Source organism: Micrasema longulum, unplaced genomic scaffold (assembly GCF_059751315.1).
Source record: "Micrasema longulum isolate JH-2025_06_02 unplaced genomic scaffold, ASM5975131v1 h1tg000859l, whole genome shotgun sequence".
NCBI classification, from domain to species: Eukaryota; Metazoa; Arthropoda; class Insecta; order Trichoptera; family Brachycentridae; genus Micrasema; species Micrasema longulum.
The window spans coordinates 773,389-792,652 of NW_028278051.1; the positions used below are offsets into that span (position 1 = coordinate 773,389).

At 34.8% G+C, this 19,264-nt stretch overlaps 1 protein-coding gene across 3 annotated transcripts in view; it reads right to left on the reverse strand.

The window, feature by feature from the left end:
• Positions 1 to 751: 751 nt before the first annotated feature.
• Positions 752 to 19,264, reverse strand: part of LOC148278578 (choline-phosphate cytidylyltransferase A-like) — a 97,204-nt gene continuing 78,691 nt past the window's right edge. For all 3 annotated transcript variants that reach the window (XM_088231196.1, XM_088231194.1, XM_088231195.1), the window contains 4 exons: positions 14,712 to 14,874; positions 12,943 to 13,223; positions 10,386 to 10,524; positions 752 to 7,828 (listed from right to left, as the gene is read on the reverse strand). In XM_088231196.1, the coding sequence (XP_088087322.1) occupies positions 7,656 to 7,828; positions 10,386 to 10,524; positions 12,943 to 13,223; positions 14,712 to 14,874 (756 nt within the window). In that variant the 3' untranslated portion in view covers positions 752 to 7,655. The remainder of the gene's footprint in view (positions 7,829 to 10,385; positions 10,525 to 12,942; positions 13,224 to 14,711; positions 14,875 to 19,264) is intronic.

Genomic DNA, 19,264 nt, shown 5'->3' on the forward strand with positions numbered 1-19,264 from the left:
CCAGATTACAGTGTATCTAATGAATACTGTCAAGGCCAAGGTACCTTGATATTCAGAACGATAATTTTAAGAGTATTTGAAGATATTATTATTTTCAAATAGTCGAGGGATGCGCCGCATCCGCGGTATGTATAGGCGAACCGCGCCTAGTTTGTATATTATTATTGTTATTAGATGGCCAGCCAGCTATTAGATTAGATTATGTCTTATTTATCTGGTACATGCATTTAATACAAGTTCAATTAAATTCTCGATGCATTAAACAAATAAACGGTAGCAATTGACTTTTCTATAAATCCACTGATTTACCATCGATGGAATATTTCGCAAGATTAATGTTGAATTTTTGCTTTCTTATTTCTTTAAATATTGTCCTCTCAGTTTCATATTCCGGTTAAATGCGAAAATATCAGCGAGCGACTATAATACCCATGCAGAATTTTGTACATTTCCATATAAGACTGCCTCTTGCTCTTCGCTGATTTTTTTTTAAATGCAGCGTAATTCAGTCACAAATGAGTTTTTTCAAATTACAGGCTCAAAGCACATTATTGCTAACGGGTGAAAGTGATAGATTTCATCATTGATAGATATCATCAAAGTTGGTTGCATAGACGTTATTACATTCATTACAGATAGATGTTATTACATTCACGGAAATAATTTATTCCTGTCCCTTCATCCGCTGTCTATGCTTTTTAAAAAATATAATCATAAAATGTCGGGTAGAGGGATAAAATAAAAATAAACATCAAATAAAAAACTTGTTTATTAAAATAAGAAAACAGTTTTCATCATTGGTTGACTTAATCAAAGGGGTTAAATAATTCTCTGCAAATTCGGGAACAATACATAACAAATTTAGGATTTGAAGACGGGAAAATATTTTACAGGAAAGGCCTGTAGCCGATGTATTCCATCCGTCGCTCGTTTTAGAAAAATACATTTTAATACATTTTGTGATTCGCCCAAAACATAATAGATTAAATAAAACTATTTACATCATTGTGAGTTTCATATTATAAGGAATTTAAGACGTAGAAAACTAAAGTATAATAAATTAGAATAACCTAAATTAAAACAACTTTTTGGAAAATAACATATTAGTTTTTATTAATATTAGGTCTTAACCTCAAAACCTAGAATTTAATCGCATTGTAATTGTGGATTTGAGCTCATTTTCATACGAGATAATGATCTGGTTTAGGGGCCATTTTCAGTTAATTGTAAACAGCAATTATTGTGATACGAAATTATTTTATTATAATAAAAAAAACAAGTTACAGCAGAGACGTTTGATTTAACCCTTTATAGGACACATCTTGTGTGATTTTACGTCTTGCAAATCTTATGAAACATGTTATTTTGCATTTGAAAAATCTGAGTGGAAGACTAATCCACCAGTGTACGTTATTACGTACTCTTGTGACATATGACTTATTATAAATATGAAAGATTAGAAAGTAAATACCTCAATTCTGGTGGTACAAAGGGTTAAGCAATAATACGTATTTGAAAATTTTTGATAAACACTGTTTTTAAACAAAGTAAGATTATTCAATCATTATTCCGATATGAAAAAGAGCCTTTTTAAAAATAAAAATCCCTTTTAATGGTATGATGCATCAAACTGCATCTAAAATCTGCATACACTAACAAATAATTTAAGCACATCATTTGTTTTTTATGATTTCATCTAAATAACAAAATATACGACGTTATTTTTTAAGCAAAGCCGAATCTGCGTTAAAAGCTACTGAAGTTTTAGAACTTGAAGGCCTCAGCATAAAAAAGTATATGATCGTTTGAATGTCCAGGATTGGGTGTTTTTCATTAAGTATATCATAAGGTTTCTGGAACAAATTGGTAACCACAAATTTTTGAAAAGTAAGATCTCTTCATAACTGGCATCAAATAATCTTTGTTTAAAAAGAAAATATTTCATATTCTATAAATACATCATATTCTACTCTTTTTATTTGGGATGAGCTTTTAACTTTAAAAGTGCAATATCTCACAACTAGTGAAATGTTTGTGATACCAACTTGTGCCAGAAACCTAACAATGTACAAGGGTGTTTTGTTTTATGTTCTGGGTAATTTTTATGTTATTCTTTATGCGTAAGCTGCCCTGGTAAAATTTTGATAGCTTCGGGATAAGTAAAATACTAGATTTTTCCCCATTCTTGAGTAGATATTACGACGATTTAAATGTAATCTACATAATATTATTTTCATAGAAAATATTTTTGAAATTGGTATTGATTATTTAAAAAAATATTTTTTATACACAGTAAATCCTCCAATAGCATATATTCTTTTAAATGGGTCAAATTTCCAATAGAGCAGACATAATATGTCGTCCAGTGCACATTCAAGAGTATAAAATTGGACATTTAAAACTCCAACACGGAGAGGTCAGTAGCCAAATCATACTGTCAACAATATTTTGAGTTTGTCCAAATTTTTGTAGACAAGGACTGGATTCAACTCCCTGGGGAGCTGTTTATATTAACATATAACAGATGAAAGAATTGAAGGAATATAGATGTTCAAATATGGCAGAATGGTGAATGTTACACAGTGTGTAAAGTGGCCACTTAAACCAGCCATTGACAGGTCATAAGCCCTATAGATGCCTAGACTTCTACATTACCTTCTCTTAAATGTTCTTCATCTCTGTTGTAATATGTTAATTAAAATCATAATGCATTCAATTACCATAGAAATCTACCACTCTTGACAGAGTTCATTGTATTACATTTTCTACTCCTGTCTTTTCTTAAAAATAAAGTGTGATTGTGTTTGGTGCAAAATACCATTATAATATTTAGACAAAATAAATTTTCAAATGCAAACTAAATACTAATTTTAAGTTTTTTAAAATACATAAGGTAGTAGTCTACAATGTTGCTCAATTTATATTTAAACCTAAGAAAAAGAAAAATATGCCGATATCTTTAAATTAAGGCTTATATATTTACATCATTTGTAAGAAATAAGCACCCCGGAATATCCTAATTCTAATTTAATCGTAGCGTTCCGCAGACATAAATTTTAAGTTTACGGTTACATTATCAGTTTTCATTCATTCATTGCGTTCAGGTTTTAGTCCCATTCGAATATGTATAATTTACAAGTATTATTATTACTGTATCGATAATATAACGCATGCTTCTATTTTCCTCCTTTTCTCTTCCTCTGACATAAAGCAAAACATTCTACAACATGCCGTGAACGCCATTATTATAAAAGTGGTCATTGCACAACACGAGTAAATTTAAATTATACTTGGTTGTTAAAACTAAGATTTTATAACGATCATTGTGTTTATAAAAATAAAAACTACCGTTTAGTCAGAATTACAGTTGAATTGATGTTAAATGCACCATTTTTGGGAATATTTTTTTACTATCTGTTATAAATTATATTTTCAGCAAATCCATTCGAGATAATCTTCAATATCTGAAATAATCGTAACACAATTCATTCGCAGTAAGCTGACTCGAAGATAGAAAACAAAATATTTTTCCAATTTACAATGCGTAACATTTGACACAGTAAATTTTTTATATACCATTTAGATATTATCCAAAGTCATTATAAATCTCTCTCTAGCTCTTTTGCATTTAGAAATTTGCACAGACATAACGTTCCGCCGCCGATAGAATTAACATAATTCAAAAACGACTGAGAAATCAGAAATAGTAATATTTTTTTGTTCATTGGCACTCGATTTAAAAATATTTTTGTCAAATTTATAATAATTTTAATTTTGAGTAGAGAATACGTATTTGTATCAAGTCAAACTATCGACTGCAGAAATAAAGCCGAGGTTTTGAAAATTCCTCGAGTATCAAAAATTTTGTCAAAAGAATTATACGCTTTAAATTCATCGATCATATGCTAGAATTATAATGTAATTTTACTAATTAATGAGGTATATTCATTATTGTACCCAACGAACAATATGTTGAAAAATCTACAGTACCAGCAAATAAAAATGTTGATTTGAAATAAATATGCATGTTCAGCATTTTTTTACGACTGATGGTTATTATAAGAGACGGCATGGAGACTATAACTTTAAGAGCTTGTCCAGAAAGGGCGAATTCGCCGCAATTCTCTTTCATGCGTAAATACGTAATCACAAACCGAGTCTGGCAAAGAGTACGCGATTTACACGCGATGTATTGGCGCCTAGTATCTCGCTAACGCGCAAATGAATTTGCGCGAAACGTTTCGCGGCAAATTCGACCCTTCCGGACAAGCTCCAAACGAATATTTTAAATTGCGCCTGAATTTTACAGAGAGCTGTGCATAGCTACAATCATAATATGTATCTAAAAGGAGTGTACATTTTCACAGACCTCAAAGACTTTCAAATTTAAAGGCAAAAGCAGTCTAGCCACACTTCACAGCTGATATAAACAGAGTACATTATATATTTTCAACATTACAATACAAATTTACAAATATAAAAAAAAAAACATTTTTAATTTGCTAACGTATTTTTAAATTGGAAAATTTACACAGTGGATAAAAATAGATGCATATCTTTGATTTGCACATATTAACTAGTAAATATAATTTATCTTTGACATTTTAAAATTACATTTGATTGATGTAATTGCAATCTGTTAAGAAACTTACTTATTGTACAGACATTGCTATAATTTTTGTTTTAAAAATACTTTAAACAAGTTAGAGGAAATTTTTCTAGCATACGTGTAACGTCAATATATCATCCATGCAAACGTAATATGTCACAATACAAAATTAATATTTTTTCTTTGTGTATCGGTGATTGGTTTCGGTTTTCGGCGTTTTCTAGGAGGTTACAGAAAAATCGTTTGACTGTTATTTTTCCAATTATCTTATATATTTTGTCTTGGATTTTATTGAAGCGGAATGTCTTAAGCCACAAAATCATTTTATGTTTGTCTAGAATGAAATATTTTTCATTGCTTCACTAACTGAGATTATGGGACATTTTTATTTAAAAAAAAACGGTTGTTAAAAATTAATACTATCATTTATGAAGTAATTTTGTTTTTTCGCTCTCCTGTTTAAATATGGAGTGGCTTATAAGATATTACCGTTGCATACACGATACATTTCATAAAACAGTATGGTGCAATATTTTTCATATTCCTGTGCGATTTCTTCCAGATTATTAGGTCTATTAAATTAAAAACCGGAATTTGACACTAGATGTCAACACTTGTGTGTGCGCTGTACCAAATCATTGACATACATGTCATTTTGAAGCTCTATTCATAAGCAGTTGAATTCAGTCAACAGTGTTTGATTTGCTTGTGCACATCATATTTTTTCAATCATAGAAAATTTTGAAAATTGGCAAAAAACAGCATTTGCGGGAAGTTTTTCTAAGTCACTGTTTTGCGAAGAAAACTGCACCCAAAAGTCATCGTTTGCTCGTGGAACTGTATGGCGAACATGCTCTTGCGAAATCACTGTTTTTCGAGTGGTTTCAACACTTTAAAAGTAACGATTTTGATATCAAAGACAAAGAGCAGCCAGGTTAGCCGAAAACATTTGAAGATGAAGACCAGAAGGAAGTTTTGTATTATGAGCTTCTAAAACTGGGTGAAACCATTACTGGAGAGCTATACCGACAACAACGAATTCGTTTAAAGAGAGTATTGAAGGAAAAACGGCCAGAATGGGAGACCAGACACGAAGCATTGATTTCCCAACATTACAATACTCGGCCACATGTTGCTCAACCCGTTGAAAACTATTTGGTAAATAGCGGATGGGAAGTTCTGCCCCACCCGCCACATAGTCCAGACTTAGTGCCTTCTGACTTCCATTTATTTCGGTCGATGCAGAATGCACTTTCCGGAATACGCTTCACTTCAGTCCGAGGCATAAAAAAATGGCTCGATTCGTTCTTTGATTCAAAAGATGACCAATTTTTTTGGGATGGCATCCGCAAATTGCCAGAAAGATAGGGAAATGTTGTAACTTCCGATGGACAATACTTTTAACAGAATTGTACAAGATTTTCTTTAATAAATGCTCAAATTTCTAAAAAAAAAATCCGGTTTTAAGTTATAGACCTAATCTAATGGGTAAGCAGAATCTTCATTCTATAATTTTTTACATAATATTCAATTCGGCTCAATTTGTTTACATCTCGAAGTAATATGAATATGAAATACGTGGAAAAGGAAGAAAATAATATAAAAAGAGGAACGAACATTTAGAAACGTGTTTGGTCACGTCAATAAAAAATCACAGTAAAATATTTAATACAATAATGAAGAGAGAGAAAAACATTATAAGGCAAAAAAATAATACGTAGACTGAAAATAATGCACGCTGACTAGCAATACTTAGCATTTCATAGTCAGTTTATTAGTTTCGTCTAGTATTTGTCAATTTATAACAGGATTTTGATGGAGAAAACAAGTTTTGATTGTTTGCTCTTCAAATATAAATATTTGTTCCCATATAACTTGCACTGGCAAGTGCAAAATTGGATCATTTATAATGATAGATATCAAACTTACACAATTCTTTTAAAGTGTTTGTATATAAGCTGAATGTGCGTATATAAATTTTTCAATCAAAGTTGGAGCAAGTGTTGTTCACCCATACGTTCCCTCAGGGCAGTGATGGGTAACCTACGACACGCATGTCAGGGGTGACAAGCCGACATTTTGGGTGATACGCATCGTTTACTAAAAATCTAGCAATGGCTTTTTTACTCTTAATATTTCCCTCAACCAGCTTTTGTGAGACCTTTTCTCGGCATTGAATAACATTAAAACAATTTTTTTAAAAGCGACTACCTAATAAAGTTTGCTGTATTTAAAATGTACAAAATTCCAATCTTCAATTGAAGATTAACAAAAGTACTTCTGTGAGATCTTTTTCTCAGCGTTCAGAAATTAAAAAAAAAAAAAAGGCAGCCAGTATTCTGGCACGCATATTGGCAATGAAATTGCTAAACGGCCCACATGTTGATGAATCGTTCAGTACCTGCCCGTGCGAGCCAATGTGCGGATGTCAAAACAGCACAAAAAAACCAAGAGCCTTGTAGCGTACTCTAAAAGCTAGGCCAATTTATTGACGTGTTCACCAGCGTTCAGCCAGTGCCCTTTGATCTATATTGAAAAACCGACAATAGACGGATCGCGCGCCAGCGCACATGCCAGCACGCGTGCCAGCTCTATTTGTGGAAATACCCTCTCTTTGCGTTTGCTATTGGCGAACGTTTTAGCCAGCGTACAGAGGCGCTTCAAAATGTACAAAACTTCAACCTTCAATTGAAAATTCAGCAGATGAAATTTAGCAATAAAAAAATTAAACAAATGTTTGTAATAATAAATAATTATTTATAATAATAAATCATTATTTGTAATAGTAAATAAATAGTTCAAAAATTAATACTAGGGCTAAAAAAATGTGTAATATTCCTAGTGGCGCCCGGGTAATCCAGGTTTTTTCAGAATAGTTTTAATAACTTTTGGTAACTCATCACTGCCCTAGTAAGGAATGCTCACTCTCCTGAATTTGATGATATGATTTTAATTGGATTTTGCGGAGCAAACATGTTAGGAATGCTCGCTCCTCTTGTATAAGTCAATGCGTTTTCTGCGTATTCTAAGTCTCTCTCTCCCCAGCCTACTTGTTCCGTCGGGAGGAGCGTGCGGGGACGGGGGAGGGAGCGGGCAGGTCGTCGTCGCTGTTGTCGTCTGAAATGTCGTCTGTGATGCAGCGTACGCGGGTCGCCACGCCGGCGGAGCCGCGTCGCCACCGCCGGTCCGCGCTGCTCGAGGCGCTCGGCGATTGGCTTCCTGAAATAACCGGAAGATCAATAGATTAGTGAAGGTCACATTTTATTTAAGTATTTTAATAAATTTTTATGGTTGCATATTTTGTACAGAAATTTACATTTTTGTCATAATATACAGTAGGTTTATTTCATTCCTCATAGACTTCGAGACTCGTCTGAGACATCTGTTCTCAAAATTCGGTATTTTTCTGTTTTGGGCTAAGTGAAGTGCCACGATTCGCATCCGTAGAGGAGAATGACGAAATGTATATGAAACTATAAATGCAAACAAATTTAAAATGTCTTTTAAGTTATTCTGGGATGTCAATTAGATAAGTAGATTTTTTCATGAATAAATAATGCATAAACAAGCACTTGTTAAAAAATGGCTTCTGGAATTGGGTCCCGAAAACTTCCTCGATATCGTCACCCCACCAAAACAGCAGTCTATTTGAACCTGGAATTATGATTGCATGTCTGCTATTTATAATTTGTTTGTATCCATTCAGTGTTTTGATTATTATATGAAACATTGTCGTATGTCGAGGCTTTACTCACAGAATGCATTAAGTTATTAAAACATGTTCCGAGATAATCGCTCAAAGCTTTTTAAATCTTTCAACTCATTATTTCTCCCACAATTTTCTTTTATTTTAATTTTTTTAAAGCTTTGAAACAGTAATCTTTATTCTGAGCATAGCATAAAATTTGAAATCAACATCTTGCACCTATATTTAAAAATATAAAAATACTGTTGACTTGATGCATTCTGTCCGTACAAGATGTGTTTAGAAAATAACAGGAATTTTCGTTTTTAGAAAGAAAAAAATAAATTATTTGTCTACATTAATGTTGTTGCCTTCAAAATAATCCCCATTAGATATTATGCACTTGTGCCAGCGCTTCTTCCAATCCTCCAAACACTTCTTAAACTCGATCTTTGGGATAGCCTGTAGCTCTTTCAGCGATGCGCTTTTAATGTCATCTATTGTTGTAAAACGACGGCTCTTTAAGGTTCTCTTTATTTTTGGAAATAGGAAAAAGTCACACGGAGCCATGTCTGTCGAATATAGAGGCTGGGGCATCGTTACAGTATTGTTTTTGGCCAAAAATTCACAAACTAGCAATGGAGTGCAAGCAGGTGCATTATCGTGTAAGCCATGAATTTATTTTGCCAGAAATCCGGGCGTTTTTTTCGGGTTGCTTCACGTAAACGGCATTGAACTTGTAGGTATTATTATTATGTATAACTTATACAGAGCCATTTTCGTAATATAATACCTCAATGGCGCTTTACATAGTGATTCTATAGATAAACAAATCTAATTAAAGCTTTTAAATTTGTAATTAAATTAAAACAATTTATTTTGTTGTCACATGCTACGGATTTATTCCAATGATTTAGAGAACAAGTGGGTTTTCAGTTTTTTCCCAAACATCACTTCACTTTCACAGCCTCGCACCTTTGCTGGGAGAGCATTCCATGCCGTAGGGCCTGTGACCGCAAATGTGCGTTCACTAAATTTAGTGCACTGTTTGCGTAGAGGTATGATAACTTTTCCTCTCGCCGTAGACGTAGCTGATCTAAGCGTGAGACGCCTGTCAGCTAGTTCATCTGGAATGCATAGTTCCCTTAGATATTCTGGAGCAGAGTTGTGCAGTGACTTATACATAAGCCAACAGAGTTTGTATTCGACCCTCTGTGGAAAACGTAGCCAGTGTAATTCCCGAAGTAGTGGTGTGATATGACTGAACTTCCGATTCCGAAAATAAGTCTCGCTGCAGCATTCAATACAGATTGTAGGCGAGTCATTTTGTTCTCATTGCCATTTTGTTGTACTCCTTATTGACCGTTTGACCTCGTGGCAAGAATTCATGATGCACTATGCCATTAAAATCGAAGAGCACAGTGAGTTTTCATCAGTTGTTGATGTGCTGGGTCGTCCGGGCCGTTCATCATCTTCAACGTCTTCACGGCCATCTTGGAAACCCTTATACCACTCGAAAACTCTTGTTTTACTCATAGCAGACACACCATAGGCCTTTGATAACATTTCACACTTTGTGACACTTTATTTCATTTTTCACACAAAATTTCATATAAATTCTTTGATCCATTTTTTTAACAAACGAAAATCGCCGAGCCCATAAAAACACGTCTAACCTAAGCGGCTGCCACAGACAATGAATACAGCTGAAAATTTTAGCATACTTCAGGGGCATGTATATCAACATATTAAAAAATTGACAATCGGACTCTCCAATCTTCTCATAATAACCAAGTTGATTTTAAATCAATATTTTTTTATTAAAAATGGTAACCTTTGAACGATTAAGGACGTACCGTGTATGTCTAAAAAAATGGACATACATTATTCGATGTCACTTGTCAAATATCTTCCATTGAATTTACTCATAAAAAGGACATGGCAATGCCATTTATGGATGGTTGGTGTAAATATCTCGAAGAAAAATGGAAATTTCTTTAATGTTTAATGAAACTATATTGAACACTTTTCTCTCTCAAAAACTCACTCTCTCAACCTCTAAAGGTTAAGAGATACAAGAGTGGGTGTTACCTGAGGGACTGCGGTCCAGACGGCGACTCTTGCGGGGAGGGGGGGAGCCTCCCCGATCACCGTCCTCACTTCCCCCGGGGCTGCCGGGGGGGCTTAGCGCCTGCATGAGACGTCCTTTAGACTCGTTCCAGATATTGGACTGAAACAAAAACATTAAGATCAAATTTCATTAAAAAAGAAACCATGCTACTTTCTTCAGAATACTGTATTTAAATCATCATGATAGCATTCATGGAGGAAGATAAAAAAATGTGTTTTTAGTGGGTAGCTCACAAATGCTGATTTAGAAATTACCAAGTTGTAGTTATTACCCCACTATAAAATTTATAGATAAGTACTAAATGCGGAAGTTCTGTGTTTTTTATTATTTATTGATTAATTAAACAATTCATTTAAAAAAAAATTTATATGATTTTTCAAAGTTTTGTGTTTCTGAAACTACCCCGCGTGTGACCCCGCGTGTGTGAAGTTGTATTCCGCTACTTCTCGGTCCGTTTTCATTCAAATCTTTTTTATTATTTTTTCACACATTTTCAAGAAACTTCGCCGTTTAATGCTAATTTTTTTACCGCTTATAAGAATACACTTTTTATATCCAATTTCCCATAGGGCTTAAGTTCCTAATGATATACATTTATGATATTTAAATAAAATTAACATTATTATATCAAAAACAGTTCAAACAACTTGCATGAATATATTTTTAATTTTTGTATAAAAATTTCTATCGAAAATTAGAAAAATATCATCGGCACCCGTAAACTAACTTACCGCAATAATTTGTTTACAGATATATGGCACCGTGCCCAAATGCTAAAATGAAACAACATCATCATCATTCCTTTTCCACACTTAATGGTGCATAGGGCATTGCATTGGTACACCAATCGCAGCGTATCTTGATCTTTTTTGTTACATGATGGTAAGATGATCAGTCTTACGCCTCAGGTGCCAGTCCAGGGACTAAGAAACATTTCAGTGTAAAAACATCCTTTCAAATAAATATTTCATATCACCCATGTCGGGAATCGAACCCGAGACCTCTTGCGTGGTAGGCAAACGCGCTGACCCTTGCGCCAATTGGCCGACAGAAATTGAAACAACAGTGGTTAAATAATTTAATTTTCTACAATTGATTTCATATATTTATTGAAATAAATACTAACAATATTTTAAATTCTGATTTAGAGAATCACGACAGATAATTTTGCGTCGTTTTTTATGAAAAACACAACAAACACCATTGAATTCTAAATTGGTGCAGTAGGCAATGTTAAGTAAATAACAGCATTTATCGAAACTATTCCTGGCCGATTACCTTTCGTTCCCATCCTTCCTTTGACCCATCCTTATGGTACCTACCTAACATCAAGATAGAAGATATTCAAAATTAGGAGATTCGGATTTAGAACAAAAACCAAACAACATTTTTGACTTGACATAAAATCGGATAAAAAGTGGTTGGAATCGTCGCGTGTCGTGGAAAAGATTGTTATATTTAATAGTTCATTTTGTGATCCAGTGCCAGAAATTGAAGAACATTCAGATCTCTCCATAGTACGATTATGTTGCACTTTGGCAGTAGACTACAAAAAGGGTAACTCCATAAAACTATCAGGGGTGCTATTCTGAACCACTCTCATTGGTTGAGAAAACAGTTTTTCTCGTGTATTTTGTATGTAAATACTCGAGATAATACGGCCACGAGAGCGTTTGGAATACCAGCCCAGGGGGTGTAAAAAAATCTTATTTTTTGCATTCAAATTAAAGAGTGCCAAAAAACTGGGTAGTGCCGGTAAATTATATACATGACAAAAACAAACAAACTAGAAGTATGTTTACTAGGGATGGAAAGACCGAGAAAGATATTGAAAGGAGGGTGAGTGCCGGGAACAGGGTGAACGGTGCACTGAAATCTACTTTGGCAAACAAATGTTTATCGCAGGAGACTAAACTAGCAGTTCACAACGGAGTTCTAGTGCCAACTTTAATGTATGGGAGCGAAGTATGGAATTGGGAAAACGATGATGAAAGTAGGTTAAATGCTGTCTAAATGCGATCCTTCTGGCGAATATGTGGTAAAACAATGTATGATAGGCGCACAAATGTCAAGATCCGTGAACTGTGTAAGGCTGAGATATGCATTATCGACAGAATCAAGAAAGGGGTGCTGCGTTGGTTTGGACATGTAGAGCGAATGGATGGCGAAAGAACAGCTAAAAGGATCTACGATGCGAATGGTGATGGATGCAGAAAACGAGGAAGACCGAGAAAGACATGGCACGATCAAGTCCATCAAATACTCGAAGATGGTCATGTCAAAAGTAGGAATAATCGGCGTGGGTGCATGAGAAGATGTATGAATTTAGAGGAAGCGAGGTCTGTATGCCAAGATCGAGTGATATGGCGTTCTATCCTCTCTGCCTACCCCTACGGCCAAACGGCGTGATGGTTCGTTTTGTTTAATATACATTACCCTATTTATATTTATATCAATTCCGTCTGAGGTTTGTTTCCGAAATATATCAATAATAATTATAGAAGGAAAGAGCCTCACCAGTCGTCCCTCCCGGCCGAACATGAGCAGGAATGCCTCTATAAAGTCCCGGGACTTCTCCTCCCACTTGAGGATGACGTCGCCGCGCTTCTCGCCGATGTTGGTCATGACCTTCTTGCCCTTGTCCTTGAGCTCGTCCATCTTGTTCTGCAGCCGGAACTTCTTCTCCGACAGGAAGGACACGTTGAGCTCCTTGGCCGAGTAGCCGCGCGCGAGGTTGCGCCGCACGTATATGTCGTAGTCGCGCACGATGCGGGCCACGATGTCCGACGTTGAAACTCCTAACAAAATGACAATTATCAACACTTGCGCGGACACTATAAATAATTATTCAATTTATTCCAAAACTCAATATTCAGTCTCCTTTTATATGAACTATATTTGTTTGTTTAATTTTTTATTTTTTTTACATTATAGACAATAATGAATAATAAAAATAATGTGACCTCACTGGGGTTACCCGTGCCGAGGACACTTAACATTATACCTTTTTTTTACATGTGAGAATATACAAAGAAGATTTAATATACAGAGAGAAATTACGAAATGTTAATACTGTTTTAAACACCTAGTATTTATGTTTATATTTAATTTATGTATACCTATATTATTTATATTATAAAACGCACAACAAAAGAATGAAAACATAACATAAACTATACATTTGTGGAGCAGGTAATTCAATATTGGTACAAGATAACTTCAAGCTTCAAGAATAAGCGCACTTTGGCGAGCCTATTGCTAAAAATACCTTCTAGCAATCGTCATCTCTATTTGCGGTGTATTTTAATCATTTTTGTTACTTAGATGGGAGGTGATTAGTCTTACACTTCATGGGCCAGTCCGGGACTATTAAACGCCGCAGTGGAGGACCACCTGTAAAATCAATATTCCACGTCAACCTGTCAGCAATCCAACCTCGGACTTTAGGCAAGATAGATGAACGCATACTACGAAGCAGACTAATCTCCAACGGATTTTTTCAAGATTTTTACATGCGAGTAGCCACTGAGTCGAAAGCTCTCGTCCAGGGTTCTGGTTCTATTTCACACTCAGAAATTTATTCTTCATCTACTCGGACACAATAAAAAATGTAAAAAAAAACATATTAACCATACCAAACACGAGACCTCTTGCATGGTAGGCGATTGCTATGGCAATGTTAACCATGTTAAATATGTGAGTATTCAAAAATTTAAAATTAAGTAAAGGAGAATTAAACAATCAATTATCAGTACATTGAAAAATAAGTAGCACATTATTATTTGCGGATCCACAGTTCTGTGTGTGAAATAGAACCGGAATTTTGGACAAGTGTTTTCGACTCGATGTGTACAAAAATAAAATATAAATCGAATGGAGTTAAGTCCGCCTTTAAGTGTTGTGTTTGGCACGTTCGCCGACCACGCTTAGCAAGTTTCTCGATTATGCCGGCTCGTCAGTCTAAAAGACATTGGTAGTAAAAAGAAGGCTGTAGCCTATGTGAAACTGATGTAAAAAGAAATATTATGTCCCTATAAAAAACAGTCTTCAACAAGACTATTAGTAGTCTTTGACTAAATTAAATGTATAATGTTATGAGTATGTCCAATTGTTCATAGACAGGTTGGATTTCTGCAGTAATTCATCTTTTCTGGACTGGCATCTGAAGAAGACTGATCACCTCGCCTTTATATAACAGATGATTGTGTTATGCTGTGTTTGGTGTACAAAAACAATGCTCTAAGCCCCGTCAGGTACCGACAAGGGAATAATGATGATTAATCTACCTTCGGTTCTCTGGGTGGCCACAAACATCCCTTTAGCCTTTAAGCTGGCGTACGCATCCCTCCCGTCTTCCGTCAAGTAGGGATCGTCATCGTGAGCCACGAAGTCCAACTTGTGAGCCTCGATGAAGTCGTCCGTCAACTCCCATGGGGCGTCTCGCACGACCTGCAAAAGTATTAATTCATTTATCCGCATTCCTTTTAAGATCACAACTATGAGAATAAAGGTTTAGCTATTTGACTAAAGGATTCAAGGCAATGAAAAGGCGAGTGAAAACAATAATTAGTAAAAGTAAATTTGTCTTAGATTTCTTGTAGGGATATTCAATTTTATAGAGCTCAGTAGTTCGGCGCATCGAAGAGTGAATGAAGGATTTTAAATAGGAATAACAGATTGGATGTATTTAGATGATTTTGAAGAGAAGATATATTCAAGTTTCAAGCTCATTATATTTTATAAATATTCCCTTCTGGGTATTCCTTTGCCATCTGATGCACCACTATAGCCGAAATTCAATCATATATACCACTTTTCTCAGAATTTTAAGCTGCGTCACATTAGCCAACACCCATGTTTATCAGACATAAAGTTTTGCAATTACATCAAAAACCCTCAATCATGAAGATGTATCATAAAGATGTATGAATTTAAAAGAAGCGAGGTCTGTGTACAGTGTTATGGCATTCTGTCCTCTCTGCCTACACATACGAGGAAACAGCATGACGTTATTGTTCATTTTGAATACATCATAATCATAATCATCATCATCTTTCCGCACCTAATGGTGCATAGGGCACTGCATTGGTAGACCAATCGCAGCGTATTTTGATCACTTTTGTTACACGAAGGTAAGATGATCAGTCGTACGCTTCAGGTACCAGTCCAGGGACTAAGAAATATTCCGGTGTGAAAACACCCGTTAAAATAAATATTTCATATTAACCATGTCGGGAATCGAATTCGAGACCTCTCGCATGTTAGGCAAACGCGCTGACCGTTACGCCCACAAGGCCGACAAATTTTGAATACACCATAGATGTAATTCTGCACAAATAAATATGTGTTACGTTTATAAGTCATTCAATATTTTCCATGCCATCAATTTACTAAACTATAATCGACATTTCATGCATTCAGTTTTTGTGTAAGCACATCCTTAAATAGAACCGTTAAGCAATCACTGTAGTGAGCGAATGTACAAAAATAGTATTTTTTGCTAAATATTAAAGTACGCAATAAAAAGTCAAATATTATGGAAATATTTTCAACTAATAATTTTTAGTAAGACCCTGACACACAAGGCATATAAAACTGATTATAAAATTCTAGTCTGATAAACATTTATTTATACAATATTATCTTCAGGGAGAGATAACAAAGTGGTGTGATTTCCCTGAAAAATATTGTGTCGACTACATCATTATACCTACCGGTGCAAAACATTACTCATGTTGACATGAAATAATGTCAACGCTGATTAACTTGTCAGATTTCGACTCTGATTTTATATCATAGACCAGTACAGGGTGGGGCGAGTGAAGGGCGATTTGAAAAGAGGCTATATCATTTCTCTACAATACCGCAGAGTGTGTGCGGACCAACTACTGCTTTACAAAATTATGACAGGAATGGTTGACTGTGCAGAGCTGCTTGGTTTAATAACAATACATGTGCCAGCCAGGATTTGTAGACGGTACCACCTGTTTCATGTACCAATAAGTAAAACATCGTATGTTAAAAATGCTCTTTTTCAATGTACAATACAAAATTTAAAAATATAGATTACACAAACATCACTCTGTCAGATTTAAAATTTACACTAAAAATGTATTATGTAACTTGGTAGACATTATAATAATATGTACATCTCCCCTCCCCTCCCCTCCTTATCCTCTCTTCAAACATTCTTGTCCTTATCCTGCCCAATTTACAGTAACTTAATGTTCTTAAATTAATATTTTTAAAATCTTTGATTATTGAGTACATGAAAATAACATTTTTATATGTATAAATTGTATGTATTTATTTGATATGTAATATATTTTCTTTACTAACTTTGTATACTATGTGGAAATCTGTTATTAGTTCTGAGTTTACACACTATATCTGTTTGTTTACTAAAAATATGTATGTAGAACTGTTGATTTCCGAAATAAAAATAAAATAAAATAAATAAAAAAAATGCCATCGATTCTTCCCAATGAGGAAGTTCAGTGTTCTTTTTAACAGACTATTAAGTCAAAAACTTTTTATTTTTATGTATCATATTATCAGCGCTATGATTTTTTTAGTTTCGTGCTTCTGAAATAACTCCGCGTGTGACGTCAGAGGTTCTTCTCTGTCAGTTCTCCCGATTGATTCTTTTATGTTAAGCAAACCGGATATGCTTTTATATCGTTGGTTGGTTTATATGAACCAGTGACGTCGTTCAAAAAAGTGCATTTTTATTAAAATATTTTTCATTATATTTTTGTACATTTTCAAGAAACTTTGCCGTACAATTTATTGCTCTAATTTTTACCGCACGCAAGAGAACATTTTATGTATCCAATTTCCCGTAGGGTTGAAGTTCGTCATTGTATTTTTACCATCTTAAATTACATAAAAAAAACATTTTAAAAAAATTGAGTAAATGTAACAGTTTTAAAAATAACTTTAAGATGACGTCCGTTCAGTCGTAGACATTCTTCGAGACGAGCCTTGAAGTTATTCATCACATTCCGCAGCATTGCCAGGGGGATTTGAACCACCCCCGCCACACGGTAACTTTAGTGGAAACGAGAGGTTGCTGATGCAGTTGTATAAGATTCACGTCACGAAAAATACAAAATCTGGTGAAACTGTGGCTTGAGTAAGATAGACTGTGCTTTGTAGCAGTTAATCATGCTTTAGAGGGGAAAGAAAAGAATATGTGCAGCGTCAATGCACATGCAGATATGTAGTTCACTTGTAATTTTTTATATTTTTAAATGAATAACCCGCTAAGCCTCTATTTTGAGGCTTGTCAGCAGGTGAGATAAAGGTGATATGGAAGAAGGTAATGAAAAATACACAACATCCAGACCAATTAAGAAAAAATCTTTCTTTGATTTTGTTCTTGCAACTGGCGGGAATCGAACCCGCGATGCCAGTTTTACGGTTGGCCGTCTAACCAACTGCGACACGGCGCCTGTCTATGATATGATACTGACGTATGTCTAATATGACTTTGAACATGCGTACTGACAGAATTGGTAAGAATTTATGTGATTTAGTAGACTCAATGCTTAATGTTTAATTAAACATTAAGTTTAATAATATGTTTAATGTTTAATTTGTGGGAAATCAATGTATGACAGAGTTACGAATGATGAAATCAGGCGAGAGTATAAATCTGAGTCATGTATAATTGATAAGATTAAGAAAGGGTCTCCGAGATGGTTTGGTCACGCAGAATGAATGGACGACGAAATAATGGAAAAACAAGTATATATGGTGAAAATGAACAGTAACGTTAGACGAGGACGACCAAGGAAGACGTGGCATGATCAGATAAACCAAAATCTTAAGTCTGGTCATGTATGACAAGATGTACGAATGGCGTGATGGTAGTAGTAGTTATGTTTACAGTACAAGTTTACAAAATGTAAAGAAGTGCACTACCAGTGTTTTTGGTCAGGAGCCACCTGCGCTGAGGTGCAAAGTTTGATTCGCAGCAAGATCAGCAGGAAGTTTTAATTCAAAAGGATGAAAATCTATACATATTCAGATTAAAGAATTTGTTTGTATTTTGTTCAGAAACTGCGCGTGCGTACTGTACGCATTACGCCCAGTATTGTACGCATTAGCGTATTTTTTGCTTATAACTTATTACGCATGCCAGACGTTTCCAATCAAAAAATTTTAAGAATTAGCTACAAGATTTCTTGCTCAGCCTTTGTTCTCAGAATTTTGTTCCGCTTTCTGACCTGTGTAAGACGGCCATTGGCCATCGGTCACTTGGCACCTCGGTCCGCCATAGTAAATGCTAATAGGCCAATTGCTATGATAGTGACGATGACATCATAGCTCGTATTTTGCAGTACAGTAGACTGGACAACTCTCATTCAATTATATTGTCAAACAGATCTTGGTTTGCTGGAGAGTGATATTTAAATATCACTTGTCTTTTAATTTACAATAAACTAATGCGCTAACTAAATTAAAACGCAGGTCGGCAGATATATTTCGTATGTCTCTAAATCAGTATGTGATCGAGCTCTTTTAAACGAATGGTGAAGGTCTGTTCCTTAAAGAAACCACCATCCTAGATATTTTTCAACAACAACAAGGATAATTGGATGGGGATGTGCAAATGACACACTGATCAAGCAAATAATAATTGCACAAAAAGCTTTAATAAAAATCATCTTAAGAGTCCCAATCAGAACTAGCTCCCTCGGTATACTTGAAAATCTTAATGTAAAATCTATAAAACAACTTTATGTAAAAGCTTTGTTACTATACGCACGTAAACATTATTCTCTACCTTCCGTTACAAATACAAAAGTTACTAGATACTGCACCCTGATGCTGC